A 24,676-nucleotide genomic window follows, 5' to 3' on the forward strand; every position below is an offset into this window, starting at 1 on the left:
TAGGTGCTGCACCCGAGTGTCAGGCAAACAGTAAACAGCCCGCTGTCTTCAGGTGCACGGTTAGGTTAGGATTCAGCCTGCTGTGTGTAGAGCAACAGAAAAGAGCAATAAAATAAGGGTAAGGTGATTAAATATAGAATAGGAATTAGTTTCAAATGTCCACCAGCAGACCAAAAGAGGTTTTGCCCATTTAGAATTATAGAATAGGAATAATATTAAAAATTAAAACTTTGCTTTAAAAAAATCATAAAGGAATGAAAAGATATTTAGAAATTAACAAACCGTAGGTGTAGAACATGCTAGTTAATTGGCAGTTTCTTAAATTAAATTAAAACTCCAGAAGGAGTTATAGAAACATAAGTAATAGGATTATAGGGAATAAAATTAAAAAATAAGCTCTCCGTGTATTGGGGATGATGGCTTGTTACCCCCACTGGTGTAAAAATGAGAAAAAAGTTCCAACACTCTCCCGCAGGTAGAGAGGGTGTTGGAGTCTCTCCAAGCCTTTCAGTTATGTAAAAGACATAGAGTTTATAAGGAAGACCACCAGCATTAACCATAATGGTAAAAACTGAAAAAGGGAATTTTCAGGGAATTGTGGGAAAAATTAGAAACCTCATATAGGTTTCCACTCACTATTGGAAAAGTAGTAAGCAACTCACTATTGGAAAAGTAGTTTTGTAAAAATTGTATTTAGCTACTCAAAGCAAGGCAATTAGTATACAGGTGGCAAATAGATTCAAGTACTGTTAGGGAGAAACCCCACTGTCTTGCTAAGGGGCTTGACTGAAGGGAAAAAAAAGGTAAAAGTGGCAAGCTCTCAGTTCTTGGAGTCTGCTTCTCCCTCAGGCATCCACCCTGCCCCTCATGATTGAAATTACTGTAAGTCAAAAGAAAGTTAATATCTCATTGCCAGCTGGGGTAGCTTATACCAAGAATCCCTTATTGTATAAAAGTATTTTCCATGTTAAAACGTATGTGTTGTTTAAAAGGCCTTTTGTTAGTTCTTTTATTTGCTGTTTTATAGCCCTGTAATATTAGAGTCTTAGTTTAAATATTAGGAATTGTTAATAATGTCTTTTATGTAATGTTTAGTTTATTATCATTTTAAAACAGCATTGTTAAAATTTCTTTTGAATGCTAATGTACTGAATCATTTAGAAGTGAAGAGCCTCTGGAACTCTAAAGGAGACACCCAAACCTATTTTTCTTGAATTGATCCAGCTACTAATGTTGTTTTTGTCTTTTTCCAAAAGTTTATATAGAAAAAAAAGGCCTCTCAAGCCCCTCAGTGAGATCTTCTGAGCATGGCTTTTAAGGTCTATAATGGCCAAGGGAGTAACAGAAAAGGCAAATAAGGCCCAAAAGAGGTCAGGAAATACCAGCTTTTGGCATATGCTCTTAAAGGCTCTAGCACCCTAAAGGGCTTCATAGGATTCTATCAGGGCCCTGCATCAAGAGTGGAAAGAAAGGTCATTGAACTGAAGCCTGCCAGGCTTCTCAGCCCCACCGGAGCACATGTCTTTGCTGTGGAAAATGAGACACAAGAAGGTAAGCTGCCCCCTTGCTCCATGGAGGGAGAGTTCAGTCTCTTCTAGCCCTGCTCCAGCTACCTGTGACCTGACCTTGCCCAGCTTACTGGGAATTGCCACTGAAAGCCCAAGGACATTGTTCACGAGCCTAAGGTATTTCTTCCAAGTAGCAGATAAGCTAATCTCATTTCTTGTGAACACAAGGGCCATCTACTATGCCTTGCCTGAATATTTGAGTTTTATTTATCCCTTGAAGATCTCTACTGTGGGTATTGAGAGTCTGATTTTATTGCTTTATTTAATGTATAGTGTCTTCTTTATTCCTCTTGTCTCAATGTTCCATGCCTATTGTATGCTGGGACTTGCTCCTAATTGCAGCTAGAAGCACTCACTGGTCACTGGGACTTAAACTCTAGCTGCAAAGTGTAGAAATGTGACCACAACTTCAATGCCTTGTGGACTTTTTCTGAATATGTGTAACTCCTGTTCTTTAGGACATTTCTCAGACTTAGTGAAATTATGTTAACATATTATGAACATTTGTGACTATAAGAATTTTATTTTGAATTCTGTAATATTAGTTAGAATTTTATTTTTGTTTAATAATTTAGTAGGCTTTAGTCATTTTATTGTATTAAGATGCTTGTTATTATATTTGTTAACATTAGCTATTGAATTTTATTGTTAATTGTATATTTTTCCAGTCTGCCTCAAAATTAGAACATAGTAATTCTAATGAATAGATGCCACACAAAACCAGTGAGGTCTTGGGACCCTTATTGCCAAAGGTATATTTGAAATGAATTAGAGAAAGATTTTGCCAACAGGAAAGGGATAATAGGAAAAGCCAAACTTAGAATCTATTACAGAAGGCATAATATCTGAATGTTTAGTTTATGCCCAAGTGAATACTAAGCAAAATAAGGAAATTATAGAAAAAATAGGGAAAAAGGAATTTTCCCAAGTAAACATTTAAAATAGACTTTAATAAAATAATTGATGATTGTTAAGAAATTGCTATATAAAATTCTTTCCAGGTTTAGCTTGCCCATTCCAGTATTAATTAGAAACTAATTTGAAGTTATATTATGCCCACAGGTACCAAAATGTCAAGGCAAGTAAAATACATGAATCAAATAGTAAAAGAAATTTAACCACCCTTTCCCTGAGTACTTGCAAGATTTACACGTTACTCAGCAAACTGTTCAAAGACTGTCCAAGAGGCACTTCCAGCATTACATCACCTAAGGACTGACTTTCACGTGGACAGGTCAACACACCGTGATCCTGACAACTCCCACTGCTGCTAAGGTAGAAGAATGGCATGCCCTACTCCAACCACAAACCAGAAGCTGGTTGGCCTACGTATGGCAAATGTATGAAAAACTCACTAAAGACTTCTTTTTATCAGACTTTGGGAAAATGAAAACTAGGGTTAAATGAAAGCCAATTTAATTATCACTAAGGGTTAAGATTTTTAAAATCAAGAGTTCTGACTAGAAAAAAATTATATAATTTTTATCATAGAAGGTATAAGGTATGTAAATACTTTTGAAAGAAAAAGGAAAAAGCAAGTTTTTATGAAAGCCAGTTTTTTCTAGATAAGAAAGTTCATGAAAGTTGAAGGTTTATGTAAGTTACAGAAAGTTTGTGCAGGTTGTAGGAGGTTTGTACAGAAAAAAAAAAAAGAATTTGAACAGTCAGAAAACTGGTTTTTGAAGAATGCTTAACTAGTCACCCTAACTAACAATTCTATTGTCTGCAACAATTAGTCCTCTTACTTTAATTTTGTCTTGTACCATGTTCAATCAATTTTATAGCACGGTTTGTTCCTGTTTGTTAAATATCTGTTACATGTTATGTTGGGCAGAAAAAATGTATTATGCTCACTTTGTTAAAGATGACGCTGCCCACGTGGAGGCTGTTGCCCAGGTGATATTAATGTGTGTCTCTGTGGGCTGTGGGCAAGCAGGATCCTTGTAGCCTGGAGCGTGGCTTTAGGATTAAGCCTTTCCCACTCATTTTGATGTGGGATGGTATAATCCCATCATGCCTCAGATAAGTGACTTTGTATTAGAAACTTCCCTATTTTGTATATGGGATTAAAGGTTATGAATCTACACTATAAAATGAGGGCAGAACAGGAGCTTGTGCTCTTGGTTCCTGAGATTATCATTAGAGGCGAGAGCAGAGAGGAGAGCAGAGAAAGGCCATGTGGAGGAGGCCAGGAGAAGCAGCTAAGATGGCAGGGTGTTGAGTGAGCAGCCAGTTTGTGTGGAGTTTGTGTGGGGAGAAGGAAGGAGATAGGGAACAGAGATGAATAAGTCTGGTGAGCTAGAAACCTTTGATTCTAGGAAACTCGGATAAGTCAGTAGCTTTGTGAGCACTGAATGTGAGTGGGTTTTGGAGCCCAGTGTGTGTTTTTACTTGCCCGCTGGGTGCAAGCTAGGATTAAAAATGATGGCTCATCAGTTTTTGGCTCCATTGTTTCTTTACCGACTGTCCAAATCCAATGCAAACCTGCATGGGCCAGGCTGCTGTGATGGTAGCCGTGGATACTGGCTTTACATTTGGTGTAGTCTGTGGCAGGATTCCATACAGGACACCATACAGATCGGTATGGAGTCACCACCACCTTTGAGCAGTGGAGTAGAGGACTGGCTGCTGTTATGGTTCCCCATGGCTGTCCTTTTGGGGACCGTAGGCTGGCTGACTTTTACAGCCATGTGTGAGGAAACTGGGAGCTCTGTGGAAGAGGCTGCCCAGGACCTGCAAACTGAGCAGTGGAAGGAGCTGGAGCAAACATGGGAGAAAAAGATGCTTACCCTGGAGCTGGAGGAAGCATTGAAGGAGGAGCCGGACCAGGTTTGCGAGATTCGCCTGGAAATGGAGCAGCTACTGGAGGAAGAATCACAGGTTCATGAGTTGCAGATTGCCCTGGATGCTGTGGAGAGCCAGCAGCGGCAGGAAGCCGGGGCCGGGGCCAGGGCTGAGGACGAGCCCGGGGCTGCAAACCCAGCAGTGGGAGCGGGTGTTTTCAGTTTCTCTTTGGAGGTTGAGGAGAATCGGGTTGGAGTTGCAATCCGCAGTCTCCATAAGATGAGAGCCCAGCTGGAAGGAGCACCTACTACGGCCCTGGCAGGTCTGCGATTTTGGGACATAGGGCTGAACGCCATCATGCTCTCCGGAGCAGAGATAAAAATGCTGACTGCCATTGTCACATGCTCCTCTTTGGGACAGTGTAAGACCTGCCAGGACGGCAGGGATGAGGGAGGTGGCTGATGCCCCATGTGCATGGACTGATTTCCTGGACTACGACCAGAGTGGGCATTGGCTCTTTTGTTGGATGGACTTACAGATTATGGATTTTGGACAATGTGAAATACCCTGATGGGGGTGGGGGATGGCTTTTCTGGAAGCACTCCCCTGCCCTGGGAAGCTTTTTCCATGGCTAGAAAGAAGGCCGAGGACAGTTTGCACTTTGGGCTAAGTGCTCAGAGACTGGTGAAATGTACCTTTGTAATTGTTGAAACTGTATGATTTTTGCCGTTGTAATTTGTGTAATGTTCTAATTTATTTGCACAGGGATGCTGGTGGTATAGATTGTGGGTAGTAAAGTGAGCATAGGGGTGGATTGTTGGGCAGATAAAATGTATTATGCTCACTTTGGTAAAGATGACGCTGCCCACGTGGAAGCCGTTGCTCAGGTGATATTAATGTGTGTCTCTGTGGGCTGTGGGCAGGCAGGATCCTTGTAGCCTGGGGCTTGGTTTTAGGATTAAGCCTTTCCCACCCATTTTGATGTGGGATGGTATAATCCCATCATGCCTCAGATAAGTGACTTTGTATTAGAAACTTCCCTATTTTGTATATGGGATTAAAGGTTATGAATCTACACTATAAAATGGGGGCAGAACAGGAGCTTGCTCTCTTGGTTCCTGAGATTAGCATTAGAGAGCAGAAAGCAGAAAAGGCCATGTGGAAGAGGCCAGGAGAAGCAGCCAAGATGGCGGAGTGTTGAGTGAGAAGCCAGTTTGTGCAGAGTTTGTGCAGGGAGAAGGAAGGAGATTGGGAACAGAGGTGATTAAGTCTGGTGAGCTAGAAACCTTTGATTCTAGGAAACTCAGATAAGTCAGTAGCTTTGTGAGCACTGAATGTGAGTGGGTTTTGGAGCCCAGTGTGTGTTTTTACTTGCCTGCCGGGCGCAAGCTAGGATTAAAAATGATGGCTCATCAGTTTTTGGCTCCAATTTTTCTTTACCGACTGTCCAAATCCAATGCGAACCTGCATGGGCCAGGCTGCTGTGATGGTGGCCCTGGCTAATGGCTTTACATGTTATAAGTTAATATCCCTAGACAACAGCCTCATACTCTTCAGTAAATTAAGTCAAGGATTTGACTTAGGAAATAAAACCAGTGAGGATGTTGTAAGGTACCAAAAAGCTGAAAATTGATATTGATATTCTGGGAGGAAAGATCAGGCTTTTCCATCAGGCTTTCTTGTCCCATCCCTCCTTCAGGGAGGGGAGAGAGAAGAATGTAGAAGTTTCTGGCTTGCAAGAACAATAGGTCATTCAGTTTTAAATCTAAAATAAAAGTTAACCTAGAAACTTCTTCCCTTTCAATAGGAGGCAGAATTTACATACCATCTTGCATTGATTGTAGTTCCTCCCGCTTCCTGGAATCTTGAGGGTAAAATACCTCTAGCTTAGTGAGGGAAGATGAACCCTGAAAGATTTGTAAACATCTTTGATTGTGTTACCTTAAAGGTCTTAATGTTTCTGTGTATCCCCTAAACAACTGTTGCCAGCTTGTACTGTGATGTCATGCTCTCTTCTGCCTGTGTGTGAGCAAGGGTATATAAACAGCCCTTGAACTATTTTTGGCACTGCATGATTTGGGTCTGATGCCCCATGTCAGCCATATGCAGCCGGCATATTAAAATTTCCTTCTCTAATAAAACTCTTCAAAATTTATCTAGACTGGATGTCTCTATGTGAACTCGATGAAATGAGGTACAGTGCCTTTCAGAATCTGGGGTGCGGTACTTTATAACAGTAGGAGCTTCTAAATCACCTAGCACCTTGTCCAAGTTCAAACTTGCATCCCGTCATAAATATCTGAGATAATTTTTATCAGATAAAGATCATTAGCAAACACAGGTAGTGACCCCAATTACTAGGTAAATTAAGAAAGAAAGATGACAAATGGTGCTGTTGAGTCTTCTTACTTGAGAACTGGTTATAAGTTTATCTTGATGTATATAATGGGTTATATCTTTCTGGCTGTATAAAATGTATACTTTCTGTCATTGCAATTTCATTAATAGACTGACTGTGATGCACATTACATTCTGGTTTAATGCTTGTGCTATAATAAAACATTTCTTTTCTTGTTTTTCTTTGTTGAGAGGTGTTCTGAATTGGCAGGAGATTTTGTTCTTATTTTCCCAGGAGAACGCCCAGTATCTTTTCATAATTACTGTTTTTAGTCCTCTCTGTCACTGAAAAGTGATGTGACACTGAGCAAAGAGTGGGCTGCATATGACTCTACCACTTAAGGAGTGTGTAACTTTGGACATTTTATATTAACTTTGTGAGCCTTATTTTTCCTGTAAGTACTTTGGAAGTAAGTACAGTACTTACTTCACTGCATCACTGTGAGGATTCACAACATTTGTGAATTACCTAGCTCAATGGATGAAAAAACAAAAAACCTGGAAGTGGAAACCATAGTTTTGATAAGGTACACTTATACTTTTGTTTATGCCCTGATGTTTCTGTACAGAGAATGCAGAAATGAAGCACTTTCTGCATTGGAGGAACTCAGCTTTAGAGTGAAGGGAGGCTGTCTACTAGTTCCCTGGGTGCCATTCTCCAGGCCTGTACATTGAAGAATCCTGTGACCTACAACCTCCGTTCAGAGTAATAGTAACTCAGAGCAACTTGGAGCATCCATGCTCCTGAAGCATTCTCAGATGAATAAAAACACACTGTTGTTGCCTAAGACCACACGCTAAAACCTTGGCCTGGGAAGCTGCATTGCTGTATCTAAATTGGTGTCAGCACTAGGTGTTGGTTCACCATATGACACTCTAACCTGAGAAAAATTTCATTAGGCTCTCAAGACTAATTGCTGGGTGAAGAACAAAAATCTCTGGAACAGGAGGAGGGTTAATATGTAGGACAGGACAGAGGATGGGGAGCAGGAGAGTCTGTGAACCAGAAAATTGTTAATAACACACAATCCTGATTTCTAATTACCAATTATCTTTCCTTATCTCCAAGTCAAAATGAACTGTGAGATTTAAAAAAGAAATTTTTTTTTATATTTCTATAAATTTGTGGTTTTCTGAACCCATATTCCTTAGGTACTATTATGAACTTTTATTTATTCAAAAATTCTTTCCAACCTCTGTTGTTCTTTTCTAAATTGTGCCAATACCTTATATAAGAACAGAAATTAAAAAAAAAAAAAACAGAAGTTTTAGGATAAAAATAATAAAAGCAAAGAAAAAGATAAATAAAAAAGGTAAACTCTATATGGGAAGAAGAGGGTGGATAAATAATGGGTAAAAGAAAATGGCAGGGGGTTGTTTGACCTGAAAATCAATGTCTATAAGAGTTTCTCAATAGCAGCATTAACACCTGGGCCCAGGTAATTCCTCTGGAGGAAAAGAGCTTTCTTGTGTATCATAGGATATTTAACAACACCCTTGTCTTCAACTCACTGGAGGCCAGTAGCATCTCCTCCTTTCCCAGAGTGGACAACCAAAAATGTCTCTAGACACTGCCAAATGTCCCCTGGGGGACAATAGCTTTTGGCCTATATGTTAAATTGATAGTGTAGAAACTTAAAATTAAATAGAGTTCATATGATATCCACATGGCCTACCAATTTAACATATAGACCATTTAACATTCATTTCTTCAGTCCTTTTTACATATATATTTCATATCTTTATATATACAAAATGGACTGAGAAAGTAAGTATTTTTCTTTCTACTATTATGACAATTTTTATTTCTAGTGTTCATATATCCTGGACTATTATTCTATCATTTGACTTTAATAAATTAAATAACATACATGCAATGTAAAAATGGAAATTGGTTATATATGTATTATACACATATATTTGTATTATATATAATGCATGTATAATACATACTTATATAAGCATGTATAAATATGTTTGCTGCATATATATATATATTTACATATTGGGTTTAACTTGGTCAATTTCTCTTACCTATGGCTCTTCATAGACCTATAGACATTTCTCCATTCCCTCTCTAAGCTACTATCTCCTTGTTCTTCACACAAATTATTTTACATATACACAGAATTTTTTAAAATTAAAAAAAAATAATCCCTCCATTATCCCCAACACAGTTTGCACACATACACACACACACCACAGCATGTAGAAGGTGTCCTAAGCCACAGGAAGGTAGAGCTTTCCAGTACAAAGCTGAAAACTAAGCCTGGGAATGGTTACAGCTGAATCTATCTCATGAAATTGATGTGCTACAGGAACAAATTATACTAACATTTAAATGGAAGGAAAGGAGGGAAAAAGTCACTATCAGTATGAAGGATAGGCAAAACTTTCTTTATATCAAACCAGAGACTCAGCCACTGACCTCTGTGTTGTGGAACCCAGTGCTTCCCAAATGTGGCTGCAGTCCCCAAACCCAGAAGCAAGGTAGAGATGTCTTCATGTTTTTACTCACTTCTAGCATGGTGGTGAAAAGTGCATACTTAATAAATCTTGGTGATGTGTTTTTCAAAAAATTGGAAATGTTGGTGAATTGTCAATCTATTAACTATTCCTGACCTAAACAAAACCATTCTTAACATCTTATTTCCCAATCAGGGAAGCAGTGTCAGCAATTCCACTTAGAGGATCCCTCAAACCCAGTTATAAGTCTGTTTCTTAAAAATGAATATTTTAACCCTGAATATTGTTTTATTCTTACCTTATATTGTGCTTATTTATGAAGGAAAATTGTAAAAAAATCAAACCTTAAAGTGTCAAAGAAAGAGCAATGTTAATCCTTCAGTTACTATTTTGTTCCAACTTCTTACAGCACATTTAATTGTTCATTTTGTTTATATTCAAATGTCTGTTTATATCATTTCCATCTTTGTTAGGTTTAGAAAAGCCAGTGGAAAAAGGCTTATTTCAGTCATGTGTATGTTATATCCTTGTGAGCAAGTCACATTCTTTGTACCTCATCTCAGAATCTTCATTTGTATGAGGACAATATTTTCTGTTCATCTTTAATCATATGTTTCATACATTCATTTATTTAACAAATGTTTGCTGAGTATTTATTATGTACTGGATAGTAATTTTTGAGTAAATAAAGAGTTCAGGATGTTAACTACATAGTTCAGTATAAAACACATCTTTTTTAAAGACACAATTTCTATAAAGTAAGAATCTATTCTAATTGGAGAGCAAAGGTTATTATGAAATCAAATAGATGTGAGTCAGAGATAGCTTCTTAGAATATGTGATGTCTCAGCTTTAACCTAACAGATTAATATGAGTTACTCAGGCTGAAGAAAAAAGGATTGAAGAAAGCATACTCTGAGGAAAAGTACTTATATATGTAGTATAAACACTAATGACTCATCAGTTTGCTCTGAACTGATCTGTTAATGTGGACTTGATAACATTGTAACTCCCCAGAATGTTTCATTATTATTCAAATAAAAATTAGAAATATTTCTTACCATATAAAATATGTACCAGAAATTATTTTATTCTGATATTTTTTAAACAGATTCTAAAAAGATATATGAAGTTTAACATTAGCTGCAATTGGTAGTTATCCTACTGATTTAGAATTGAAAGCACAATAATAGATTCTTCTTGCCTCTTCCATCAGATTAAACTGTGGAGACACATGCTAGATAAGAAACAAGAGTAAAGTCAAGAAAATTGTTGCCTTTGGGGCATTTTCTGGTATCTTTAAAGATTATAGCCTCATGACGTCTGTATTCTTCTCAGGGTTATGTGACTTTTTTCCCATCTGAGAATACAGATATACTAAATGATTTCATCCAATTTCCTGGAGAGATCATCTAGTTCAAAAGGTGATGTGTTATAGAAGATAATCTATTACAGAAAACACATTTTGCTGTGCTGATTTGTGTTTTTAAGAATGGTTTTCAGATTTATATAAGGTTTAATTACCTTGTAACATCTATTTAACCAGAGGAAATATGGACACTTCTGAAGATCATATTAAAATGCAATTATATTAAGGTAAAGCTACCAAACTCCCAGTGTTCTAAATTTGTAACTATTATATTAAACATAACACAATACCTTGTGTCCCTGAAACTCCAATTCTTATTAATATTTTTAAATGTGGTGTTTGGAGATTCCAAGATGGCAACTGAGTAGGTGGATGTTCCAACTGCCACCTCCCAGGACCAAACCGGATTATAACTTAATTTAAGAACAATTATCTTGAAAAACCAACTTTGGACTAAATGAAGAAGACGCTATCACCAAGGATCACAGAAGAAGCTACACCAAGACTGGTAGGAAGGAGAGAGACATTGGAAAGGGCTGCCCCGCTCCCAGGAGTGAGGGGTGGCAGAGGATCCAGAGGGTCTCTCACTGTGAAGAGGGTCACACTGAGAGGTGTGGATGCTCAACCCCAGGCCCGGAACCTCAGCTTAGAGCCCCAGAGCCTAGAAGAGGCACCCAGAAAGAATTTGGTGATGGAAAGAGCTGGGTTTCTGTCTGTGAGAAAGAGATAGCTTTCTGAGACACAGACTCCATCTTAAAGTGCCTGCACAGAAGACCTCATTCACATCTACTTACTTGGGGCTCTGAGGGAGGGAGAGCTGAGAGAGCTGCAGTTGCATGAGGAGAGTATAAAGTTGAAGGCCCAGGGAGAGACATGTGGGGGACCACCACCGGAACCCCTGTGCTGAGTCATTCTCCAATGCTGCAGATGCCATCTTTCTTGGGTGGAACAACCCCCTCTAGTGACATCAGCCTGGGGAAAAGCAACTGCTCTGCATTCAGGAGTCTTTTCTGCTCCAGTTAGGGCAAAGGGTTATTCTAAGAGGGCAAGAAGCAGGGGATGCGTCAGTGACTCAGTTTTCTGGTGCTGAGGCTGGAGTTACCACCCCACCCTCATGCTTCTGAATCTAAGACTGGTGCTTCCACCTCACAGGAGCCTCAGTTGAAACTGTGGGTGGGCAGATCACACCTCTGGGTCTCAGAGGCCACACCCACTGGAATCTTGGGGCCACACTCTACTGAGGTCTGTGAAAAAACTTTGGACAGAATAATACCTGGGGCCGCAGGTTGGAGCCAAACCCATCATCTTTCCTAATCTCTGAATTGCTGCAGGCTCTAGATTCTAGGAGAGGTTCATACAGCAGCTGAGAACAAAAAAGAACCAACAGACAGAGACTGCAGAATGACAGACTCAGGGAAACTTGGCCTTTTAAGTGGAATTTCCCCCAGGCCCAGTATGGGTTAAAGCCAGCCTAGGTGTGCAGCTGGTATTTTCATGTGCACCTGGGCCCAGCAGAGGCAGCCAAAACTCTGGATTGCTAGTAGCTCAAAGAAAGTTGCTGAGGGCCAGTCAAGGCACTCTCTCCCACTGATCTTTGCCACATTTCTGCCAGGAAGGCCCAGGGCTGGCACATCCAGTGGCCAGCTGTGGAAAGCATTGGTTCATGACCTAACAACCCCTGATAGTATGGTATCCTAAGGAAGGGCTCTTCACACCTGGCCCAGCTGAGGTGAGTACCACTCTCTGTGGTCAGCACTGGAACAGCAGCTCATATGCATTGGATAGGGAAGAGATTCACAGTCAGCCAGCTTGGGTACTGGATAATCCTACCCTGCTGAGATAGACTCCAAAGGGGAAAAAAGAGAGGGTAGGAGCATTGACATTCAAAGTGTGGGTCCCTGTGAACCTATTGTTGAATCTGGTTGAGGGGCCTAGCCACTTTTTTGGGAGGCACAGTCAGCCCCAGGACAGGACTTCTCAGTCCTCCTCCCTGAGACCAGGGTCTCATAAGGTGTAAAAACTCCTGCAGAGGAAACTGTCAGTCCTACTTTTTCTGAACCTGCTTCTCACCTTCTTGGGAAGAAATAAAATTTTAGTATTCAGCAGTGACTGAGGGATTAGCTCTGAAGTAGGGTCCACAATCCCTGTACTGAGCTACTACCCAAGAGACCCCTGAAGTAGGGAGTTCCACTACCATATTCCCAAATCCAACTGCACTAACCCAACAAACTTGCAACCTGTACAGGGGTTGGTTAGGTGAAGCCAGTCTGTGCCCACACTACAGTCTTTCTATAGAAGACTCTGGGAAGAGCTGCATGAGGAAGTGGAGCAGCTAAAATGTGGAGGCAAATCTCACGAAGATTGGGGCTTTTACAGAGCTGCTGTCAGCTTTAAGCAGTAGGAAGCTGATCTTTATACACAGGTTGGCCCCTCTCACAATACCCAGGCACAGAAAACACAGACACAAACAGAAAAAAGGGCAATAGCTGTAGACAAGTAGCCCACAGCAGGTTACAAACAACAGCTGATACCAACCTAAGAAGATCTAGAAGTAATCCAACTGGTATCTGGTGGCAAACAGCACCAACCCTAAACTCAGCTAGCTATACAAGCAGAACACCCAATGGAGGAGTCTACACACACACACACACACACACACACACACAAATGGGTAGACAAAGAAATGCGACCTAAATGAATCAACAAGAGAAATCCCAGGAAAAGAAGTAAATAAAATGGAAGTAATCAAACTACCAGATGCAGAGCTTAAAATAATAATTTTTAGAATGCTCAAGGATCTTAGAGCAACAATGGATGGACATAATGAGCACCTAAATAAATAGCAAGTATCAAAAAAAAACATTGAAATCATTAAAAAATGGTAAAAAATGACAAATACAATATCAGAAATGAAGACTGCACTAGAAAGAATCATTAACAGGCTAAATGAAGCAGAGGATCAAATCAGCAATTTTGAAGACAAGATAAACATAAGCACAGAAATAGAGCAGCAAAATAAAAAGAGGCTCAAAAAGAATGAGGAAATTCTAAGAGAGCTCTGTGACAACATAAAGAGAAACAACATCCTCATAATAGGGATTCCTGAAGAAGAAGAGAATGAACAAGGGGTAGTGAACCTGTTTGAAGAAATCATAGCTGAAAATTTCCTTAAATTGATGAAGAAAAAATTCACACAACCTCAGGAAGCACAGAGAGTCCCATTAAAGAGGAATCCAATGAGGCCCACACCAAGACACATCATAATTAAAATGCCAAAGTTAAGAGACAAAGAAAGAATACTAAAAACTACAAGAGTAAAGCAGTTAATTATCTACAAAGGAGCCCCCACAAGGATAACATCCGACTTCTCAACAGAAACACTTGAGGCCAGAAGGGATTGCCAAAAAATATTCAAAGTGATGCAAAACAAGGACCTACAACCAAGACTACTTTATCCAACAAGGCTATCATTTAAAATTGAAGGAAAAATAAAAAATTTCCCAGACAAAAAAAGACTCAAGGAATTTATTACAACCAAACCAGTACTTCAAGAAATGTTAAGGGGCCTGCTGCAAAAAGAGAAAAGAAAAAAAAATCTTAAAAAAGAGAAAAGTAGATTTAAAGAATAACATGGCAGTACATAAGTGCATGTCAGTAATAACCTTAAATGTAAATGAATTAAATGATCCAGTCAAAAGATATAGGATAGCTGCATGGATAAGAAAGCAGGGCCCATGCATATGCTGTCTACAAGAGACCCTCCTCAAAACAAAAAATACACATAGACTGAAAGTGAAGGAGTAGTAAAAAGGTTTTCATGCAAATGGAAATGAAATTAAAAAGCTGAGGTAGCAATACTTATATCTGATGAAATGAAATTTAAAACAAAGGCTATAGTAAAGAATAAAGAAGGTCACTACATAATAATAAAAGGAGCAATCCAACAGGAGGATATAACCATTGTAAATATTTATGCACCTAATATTGGAGCACTTAAATATATAAAGCATATTTTGATGGACATAAAAGGTGAGATCGACAGCAATATTATAATAGTAAGGGGTTTTAACACCTCATTAACATCAATGGATAGATCCTCCAGACAGAAAATTAACAAAGAAATAGTGGCTTTAAATGACACACTAGATCAACTGGATTTAATAGATATCTTTAGAACCTTTCACCCCAAAGCAGAAGAATATACACTCTTTTCAAGGGCTCACAGTACATTCTCTAGGATAGAACACATGTTAGGACACAAAAGTTTCAATAAATTTAAAAAGACTGAAACCATATTAAGCATCTTCTCTGATCACAAGGGCATGAAACTAGAAATCAACTACAATAACAAAAAAAAGAAAAGCACTCAAACACTTGGAGGCTAAATGGTATGCTATTAAATAGTGAAGGGGTTAACAATGAGATCAAGGAAGAAATAAAAAATTTCCTTAAAACAAATGAGAATAAACATACAACAACTCAAATTTTATGGGACACAGCAAAAGCAATCTTGAGAGGGAAGTTTCTAACATTGCCAGTATACCTTAAAAAGGAAGAAAAAGCTCAAGTAAACTTAATCCTGCATCTAAAAGAAGTAGAAAAAGAAAAACAAATAAAGCCCAGAGGAAGTAGAAGAAAGGAAATAATAAAGATCAGAGCAGAAATAAATGATATAGAGGCTCAAAACACAAATCAAAAGATCAATGAAACCAAGAGCTGGTTCTTTAAAAAGGTAAACAAGATAAACCTCTAACCAGACTCATCCAGAAAAAAAAGAGAGAGAACTCAAATAAATAAAATTAGAAATGAAAGTGGAGAAGTAACAACTTACACCACAGAAATACAAAGGGTTGTAAGAAAATATTATGTTCAAAAAATTGGACAACCTAGGTGAAATGGGTAAATTCCTAGAAAGGTACAGTCTTCCAAAATTCAATCTGGAAGAATCAGAAAACCTAAACAGATCAATTACAATAAATGAAATTGAAACAGTTTTAAAAAAAAAAAACTCCCAGCAAACAAAAGTCCTGGACCAGACGGCTTCACAGGTAAATTTTACCAAACATTCAAAGAACTAACACTTATCCATCTCAAGCTATTTCAAAAAATTCAAGAGGAGGGAAGACTTCCAAGCTCCTTTTATGAGGCAAGCATTATCCTCATTGCAAAACCAGGTAAAAACACTACCAAGAAAGAAAAATATAGGCCAATATCCCTGATGAACTTAGATACTAATATTGTCAACAAAGTATTAGCAAACTGGATCCAGCAGTACATGAAAAAAATTCATACATTATGATCAAGTAGGATTTATTTCGGGGAGGTAAGGCTAGTACAATATTCACAAATCAATCAATGTGATTCATCATATAAAAAGGAAAAATAAAAATCACATGATTATATCAATGGATGCAGAAAATTCATTTATGATAAAAATTCTCAGCAAAGTGGGAATAGAAGGAACATACTTTGATATAATAAAGGCCATTTATGACAAACTCACGGCCAACATCATACTCAATGGGTAAAAATTAAAAACAATCCCCTTAAGATCTGGAACAAGGCAGGGGTGTCCTCTTGTATCACTCTTATTCAATATAGTTCTGAAAATCCTCACCACAGCATTCAGACAAATAAAAGAAGAATATAAAGAAGACAAATAAAAGAAGAAATAAAAGGCATCCAAAATGGTAAAGAAGAAGTAAAACTATCATTATTTGCTAATGACATGATACTGTACATAAAAACCCCTAAAATCTCAGTAAAATACTACTAGACTTGATAGATAAATTTGGCAAGGTCGCAGGATATAAAATCAAAAATCAGAAATCAGTGGCATTTTTATGCTGCAACAATAAACTGTCTGAAAGAGAAATTAAAGAAACAATCTTTTCCACTATTGCAACAAAAAAAATAAAGTACCTAGGAGTAAATTTAACCAAGGATGTAAAGAATTTGCACTCAGAAAATTATAAAACTTTTGATAAAATAAATCAAGGAATATACAAACAAGTGGAAGAATATATTGTGTTCATGGATAAGAAGAATAAACACATTAAAATGTCTATATTACTAAAAGCAATCTATAAATTCAATGCAATTCTTATTAAAGTATCAATGGCATACTTCAAAGATATAGAAGAAATATTTCAAACATTTATATGGAACCAAAAAACAACAACCCAATAATAACCTCAACAATCTTGAAAATAAAGAATAAAGTGGGAGGTATCACACTTGCTAATATTAAGTTATACTACAAAGCCATTATAATCAAAACAGCATGGTACTGGCATAAGAACAGGCACACAGATCAATAGAACAGAGAATCCAGAAATAAATCCATGCCTTTAATGGTCAATTGATATTTGACAAAGGAGGTAAGAGCATACAATAGAGTAATGACAGTCTCCTTAATAAATGATGTTTGGAAAATTGGACAGGTAAATGCAAAAAAATGAAACTAGACCAGGTTACACCATTCACAAAAAATAAACTCAAAATGGATAAAAGACTTAAATGTAAGTTGCAAAACCATAAACATCTTGGAAGAAAACATAGACAGTAAACTCTCTGATATCTCCTGTAGCAATATTTTTGCTGATAGAACTCCATAGGTACATGAAATAAAAGACAAAATAAACAAATGGGACTATATCAAACTAAAAAGCTTTTGTATTGCAAAAGATACCATTAACAAAATAAATAGACAACCCACAGAATGGAAGAATATATTCTTCAATATGTCTTATAAGGGGTTAATAACCAAAATTTATAAAGAACTTGTAAGGACGTCAGAGAAATGGCTCTGTGAGAGAGCTGCTCCCGAGACCTCTCCTTGAAATTTCAATAAATTCAACAACTAGAGACAGAAAAACAATCACAGGAGCATCTGAAATACACATATGTTAAACAAAGGTACAATTGGTTGAAAAGGTGGCTGAATATATAATCCACTCTGAAGGAAATATGACGGAGAACAAAGTTCTCTTTCCTCACTGACCTGAGCAAGGGTTGCTTTCACTTGGAACTGAGAGGAAGGGAGGGCTGGGGCACAGAAAAAGTTGGGCTAGGGCAGAGACATTCAAGCCGAGGCTCAGCTCATGAGGAGCTAACGTCAGTGGCAGACCCTGGCAGAGGTGGGTGAGCAGTTGCCTTATTTACTCCCAGTCTCCCAGTCAGCGAGCACAGGCAGTGTGTGAGTGGATTCACATGGTGCTTCTGACGTGGGCACCCATGTTCCTGGATGGAGGGGCTGGGTTGGAGATTGTCAGCAGTGGCCCTCTGTGTGGGCTGTGACCAGAGTCTCTGTATAATCCTGGTACCCCAAATGGCAGCGTGCAAGAAGTGTGCAAAGAGCCAACTTCCCTACGGGTACAGCACCTCCACCAGCCATACCGGTGAACAAAAAATATTCCCGGGAAAGAGAACTGCGAAAGTGGTGGGGGGAAGGGCGTACAGACAACCTCTGGAGAGCAGACCCACAGAGTGCTGAAAGGAGCCTAATCCACAGTCTGCTCACTGCCCAGTAGGCTTATGCAGATGGCTCTGGCTGATAAAGCCTTCTTTCCCAGATCTGCAATTTAAGCAGACCTGGAGGAGGAACTTGATAGTTCTCAGGGCCTATTGCTCTGCAGGCAGTGGCTGGGGCAACTTCCAGCCAGACAATACAGGTTAAAAAGTACAGTCCCACAGAACAGATCTCAGAGAACATTGCAGAAGTTGGGCGGGCTGGGCTGTAGGATTCCCAACAAGGGAGAAGCCTGTGGATAGCAGACTCATGGAGCACTGAGGCAAATTTAACTAGAACCAGAAATCAGCTTATTCCCCTGCCTGCTTGAGCTGGTGGCTCTGGTTGACAAAGCTTTCATAAACAGAGCTGTCCTTTGAACAAACCTGGAGGAGGGACTTGGCAGCTTCGGATGTCTTGCTCTGCAGGCAGTGACTGGGGCATCTTCCTGCCAGCTGATACAGGTTACAAAGTGCAAAAAGCCTGGGGAGAGTAAACCCATGGAGCATGGAGGCATACTAGACCTGCCCAGAGGCTCATAGAAAGACACCTGAAAAACAATTGGCTCTGAGCCCGCCTGATTACGTTGGCAGCTCTGGCTGGCAAAGCCTTATCCAGAACCATATTTTGAGTGAGGATGAGGGGAAATTTGGCAGCTCTTAGAACCTCTTGCTCTCCAGGCAGTGGCTGGGGCAACTTCACAGCTGGATTCCCAGACTGTGGATCAGGAAGATGAAATTTAGAAAAAAAGGAGAGACCCAGGCCAAACAAACTCTCTCATTGCCGGAGCCTGCAAATGTTGACAAGCGCTGCCTACCAATGGGATTGAGGTCTCGTTTATGTCATCACCATAGCAACACATCAACTGCAAATCTCTGCCTAAGAGTGCCACAGGGGCAGAACCTGGGGTACAGTGCTACCAGCCAAAAAGAGAGAGAAGAAAGAAAAAGGAAGAAGATAACCTCCCCAAACAGAAAATTAATAAAGAAATATTGGCCTTAAATGAAACACTAGAACTATTGGATATGATAGACATTTATAAGATATTTCATCCGAAAGTGCTAGAGTATACATTTTTCTCTAGTGTACATGGAACATTCTCAAGAATTGACCATATGTTGGGCCACAAAAATAACATCAACAAATTCAGAAAGATTGATATTTTACCAAGCATATTTTCTGATCATAAAGCCTTGAAACTAGAATTCAATTGCAAAAAAAGGTAAACAAACACACAAAAATGTAAAAACTAAACAACAAACTTCTAAAAAGTGAGTGGGTCAAAGAAGAAATAAAAGCAGAGATCAAAAGATACATATAGACAAACAAAAATAACAATATAATATATCAGTATCTCTGGGATGCAGCAAAAGCAGTAATAAGAGGGAAGTTCATATCACTACAGGCCTATATAAACTAACAAGAGAGAGCCCAAGTAAACCACTTAACTTTACATCTTAAGGAACTAGAAAAAGAAGAATAAAGACAACACAAAACCAGCAGGAGAAAGGAAATGATAAAACTCAGAGCAGAAATAAACAAAACAGAAAACAGAAAAACTATCAAAAAATCAATAAAACAAGGAGCTGGTTCTTTGAAAAGATCAACAAAATTGACAAACCCTTGACAAGACTCACTAAGGAAAAGATAAAGGACTCATATAAAGAAAATTCAAAATGAAAGAAAAGAAATCACCACAGATATCATAGATATACAAAGACTTATTGTAGAATAGTATGAGAAACTGTATGACACCAAATTTAACAATCTAGAAGAAATGGATAAATCCTTAGAACAATACAATCTTCTTAGACTGAGTCATGAAGAAGCAGATAACCTAAACAGACCCATAAGCAGGGAGGAAATAGAAACAATTATCAAAAACCTCCCCAAAAATAAAAGTCCAGGGCCAGACAGCTATACTAGTGAATTCTATTAAACATTCAAAGAAGACTTAGTTCCTGTTCTACTCAAAGTCTTCCAAAAAATTGAAGAAGAAGCAATACTGCCAAACACATTTTATGAGGCCAACATCACCCTCATACCGAAACCTGGCAAGGACAACACAAAGACAGAAAACTACAGACCAATATTTCTAATGAATAGAGATGCTAAAATACTAAACAAAATACTAGCAAATCGAATATAACAACACATTAAAAAAATAATTCATCATGATCAAGTGGGATTCATCCCAGAATCACAAGGATGGTTCAACATATGTAAAATGGTTAATGTAATACACCATATCAACAAAACAAAGAACAAAAACCACGATTCTATCAATAGATGCAGAAAAGGCATTCAATAAAATACATCATTTTATGTTTAAAATACTCAACAGAATGGGTATAGAAGAAAAATATCTTAACATAATAAAGGCCATTTATGATAAACCATCAGCTAACATCATATTAAATGGCATAAAACTGATAACTTTTCTCCTAAAATCAGGAACAAGACAAGGTTGTCCACTCTCTCCACTCATATTTAACATAGTGCTGGAAGTTCTAGCCGGAGCAATCAGACAAGAGAAAGAAATAAAATGCACTCATATTGGGGGAAAAAAAAGTAAAAATTTCACTTTTTGCAGATGATATGATTCTATACATCGAAAACCCAAAGACTTCACAAAAAGACTACTAGAAACAATAAACCTGGCCCTGGCCAGTTGGCTCAGTGGTAGAGTGTTGGCCTGACGTGCAGGAGTCCTGGGTTCGATTCCCGGCCAGGGCACACAGAAGAGGTGCCCATCTTCTTCTCCACCCCTCCCCCTCTCCTTCCTCTCTGTCTCTCTCTTCCCTTCCCGCAGCCCAGGCTCCATTGGAGCAAAGATGGCCCGGATGCTGAGGATGGCTCTATGGCCTCTGCCTCAGGTGCTAGAATGGCTCTGGATGTGACAGAGCGTCGCCCCAGAGGGGCAGAACATCGCCCCTGGTGGGCATGCCGGGTGGATCCCGGTTGGGCGCAAGCGGGAGTCTGTCTGACTGCCTCCCCATTTCCAGCTTCGGAAAAAGGAAAAAAAAAAAAAAAAAGAAACAATAAACCAGTATAGTAAGGTTGCAGGATACAAAATTAATATATAAAAGTCTATTGCCTTCCTATATGCCAATAATGAAACATCAGAAAACGAGCTAAAAAAAGTAATCCCTTTCTTAGTTGCAACAACAACAACAAAAATACCTAGGAATAAACATAACAAAGAATGTAAAGAACTTATATAATGAAAACTACAAAGCAGAAATATATAGAAACAGTTCTAAAATCTCATGAAACAGAAAATGAAAAAAAATTGTTCCCCAGTGTAATTTATAAATTATTTTTACCCAGCTATTTTGTTCTGTCACAATGGATATTTTTCACTCTGATTGCCAATATACTTACTTAATTTTATGTCTTTGTATGGAAGTAAGCTATGGTATGGAAATACAGCCATTCCTTCTCTACATTGCTAGGGCTACACAGAAAATCATACCAGAAAAGAGAAAAAAGGGATTATAACATACAACTTCTTTGTTATTATTTTAGATCAAGCTCTTCACACAACAACAGTCATGTTTTATTCATTTCCACAGTTATCAACCTATATCTTTTTTTATTTGATATGTCTGAGAAGCAGCTTTGATAAAGAGCTACTTTCCACAATTGATCTAGCCATGAGTGTGCTACGTCATCATGAACTTGAGATCAGCTTCTTAGCATCTTATATCAAGATTTTTTATAATTTCCATACAACATTGTTTTTAGGTTTTATTCATTCAATAAATAACAATTATTCAGAGAGTACCTGCTAAATGCTATAGGCATGTTAAATGCTGGGAAAACAAAAAGAGCTATGAGAAAATACATAGTATCTTCTCTAGTTCAATTTATGTCTAATAAGTTATGTAGTTAGCTGATTAGACAAAGTGAGACAAAGACAAAGATGAGGAAACCTAAAGGTGATATGAAGACATGTAAAGAGTCCCACCCTCCCACCCCAGCCTTAGTAGTGTGTCAGAGATAGCTCAGTCTGTGCTGCCTAAACTGAGACTTAGAGGTTTGGTTGGATTTAATAAAGTTAAAAGAGAAGAAGTAGGGAAAGTGATCTTAAGAGTGGAAACAGCATATAAGAGGCAATATAGATCATAGTGAACTTCAGGACTAAAAGACAAGATTATATATATATATATGTGTGTGTGTATATATATATACACACACACACACACACACATATGTATATATATTCCTCAAACCAACAATTCAAAGTAGCAATAATATTATTTTTATATGTAAGTAATTATAATCTTTGTGAAGTTACCAAATAAGTTCTCTATTTACTTGAGGATCTAATAATTTCTTCATTTGACATTTAATATGTGTCTTAGGCTCAAGTACAGGAGATGCAATGGGAAGAAAACAGACATTGCATCTGCACTCAGAAAGTATGTATTGATAATATTGTGAAATATATTAAAAAAACCAGTGTAATCGAAGCTATCACAGGAGAAAAATAAACTATAGCCACCTATCAGAGGCATCTAAATTGAAAACAGAATATAGGGTAAGGCTACCTAAAATAGGTGACATCTAAGTTAAGACTCACAAAAGAGTTAGTCAAAAATATAGTTGGGGGCCTGACCAGTGGTGGTGCGGTGGATAAAGCATCGACCTGGGAGGCTGAAGTCCCAGGTTTGAAACCCTTAGGTTGCCAGCTTGAGTGTGGTATCATGGAGATGATCCAAAGATTTCTGGAATGAGCCCAAGGTCTTTGGTTTGAACAAGGGGTCACTGGCTCTTCTTGAACCCCCTAATCAAAGCACATATAACAAACAATCAATGAATAGCTAAGGTGTGGCCACTATTAGTTGATGTTTCTTATCTATCACCCTTCCTGTATCTCTCTCAAAAACAACAATAAAAAAATAGGGTCAGGAAAAAAAGTAGTATAGAAAAAAGAGATATAGAATGTGCACAGATATAACATCAATAATTGGTTTAAGAGAATGACAACTAATTCAGCATGATTGGAGTATGCAACTCAAAATAGACAACAGAAACTGGAAACTAGTGCACTATGCAAACACCACTTTGTGAAAAATAATTATGAGGCTTTATAATATGCTTGTACATTATCTTAAAATCATTGGTGAGCACTAAAAGTGATCTGAAGAAGCATAAGTTATAGTAAAATGTTACTATTTGAAATATTATTACTTTAATATATATTATTTTGGTATATTTGTAGATATAATTTTATATATAATTTTCACTTTTTTTTTCTCTTAATCCTGGAGAAATTCTATCTCTAACACTATATCAATAGGCCTATCCTTACCTCCCTCCCAAAAAAGAAAAAAAGAAGACATATAATGGATGTAAACATATTTAAGAAAGCCCAAGTCCCCATTTTAATTATTTCTCCATCTGGCCAGAGGGTGGCACTGTTTTAAAAGTATTCTAGTTGTACATAATTCTTTGTAAAAGGTGAAAGCGCTGTGATGTCTCCCTGATTGGCTATACCCCTAAGTTTCAGTATTCTAGAATCAACTGCAACAGATTCCTCTCTGAACTCAAAGTAATTCACGCTGAGGAAGCCCATTCAGAATCTGACCTGGTCCATTGGATTTTCTAGGGAACCAAGGGATGGAGACACTCCTGAAAGCACTTTTGGGCACTTTGTTGGGGCAATTGGCTTGTGAGTACCTGGTTCAGTCTAAGAGAGGCTTATAATAGTGACAGCAACCTGAGGGTAGAAGTTGAGTTGTCTTCCTCACCTGGGGAGAGCCCTGATGAGAACCAAGCATATTTTGTAATTTTGGAGTGATGTTTATGTTTTGAGTAAGGAAAGAGGGGAGAAAATCACCTTTTCGTTTATGAGACTGAACATCTCATGAGGATTTATTATATCCTTCAATAATTTCTCTGATCAGGTGTGAGAAGCCAAGAAGTGCAGCAAAGTCCTCAGTCCCTGATCGTCCAAGAAGGGGAAGAAGTTACCATCAAGTGCAATTTCACAAAGACTGTATATTCCTCATACTGGTACTGGCAGAAGCATGGTAAAGATCTCAATTTCTTAATGATATTAAAAAAAAGTGGAGAACAAAAGAGTCACGATGAAATAGTTGCCATGTTGAATGAAGAAAAGCAGCACAGCTCCCTACTCATCACGGCCTCCCAGCGCAGTCACTCAGGCACCTACTTCTGTGCAGAAGGAACACAGTGATGCCCAGGCCTCCAAAGGCTGCACTAAAACCTGAAGCTGGGCCACGGTTGCTCTCCTTGCACAGAGCTCCCATGGGGCACTTACCAAAAGGCTCATCTAATAAAAAATAGAAATTTGAGGGAAATTCAATAGCTTTAACAAAAAATACAAAAAGTGGGCCATCTTTTTGGTTCATATCTTATTTAACATTATTATTTTAATAATTATACAATTGCTGGGTAAGTAATTATGTAATTTCATGATAAGTAGCTTAGATTAAGAAGTATGGCACATAAATTTCATTTTCAAACACCAAAGTGAATTATGATATGACTTAAGCTACATATATGAACTAATTTTGTGATTGTGTTCTTGTCTAAAAATGAAAATACCCTTTC

General features: G+C 38.2%; 1 gene segment (V, D, J or C); it reads left to right on the plus strand.

Moving 5' to 3' along the window:
- The first annotated feature begins 23,719 nt into the window (after positions 1-23,719).
- LOC136336533 (T cell receptor alpha variable 30-like) lies at positions 23,720-24,299 on the plus strand. The segment is given in 2 exon segments: positions 23,720-23,771; positions 24,007-24,299. Coding segments are annotated over 2 exon segments (345 nt in total).
- The last annotated feature ends 377 nt before the right edge of the window (positions 24,300-24,676 follow it).

This window comes from Saccopteryx bilineata, chromosome 4 (genome assembly GCF_036850765.1).
Source record: "Saccopteryx bilineata isolate mSacBil1 chromosome 4, mSacBil1_pri_phased_curated, whole genome shotgun sequence".
NCBI classification, from domain to species: domain Eukaryota; kingdom Metazoa; phylum Chordata; class Mammalia; order Chiroptera; family Emballonuridae; genus Saccopteryx; species Saccopteryx bilineata.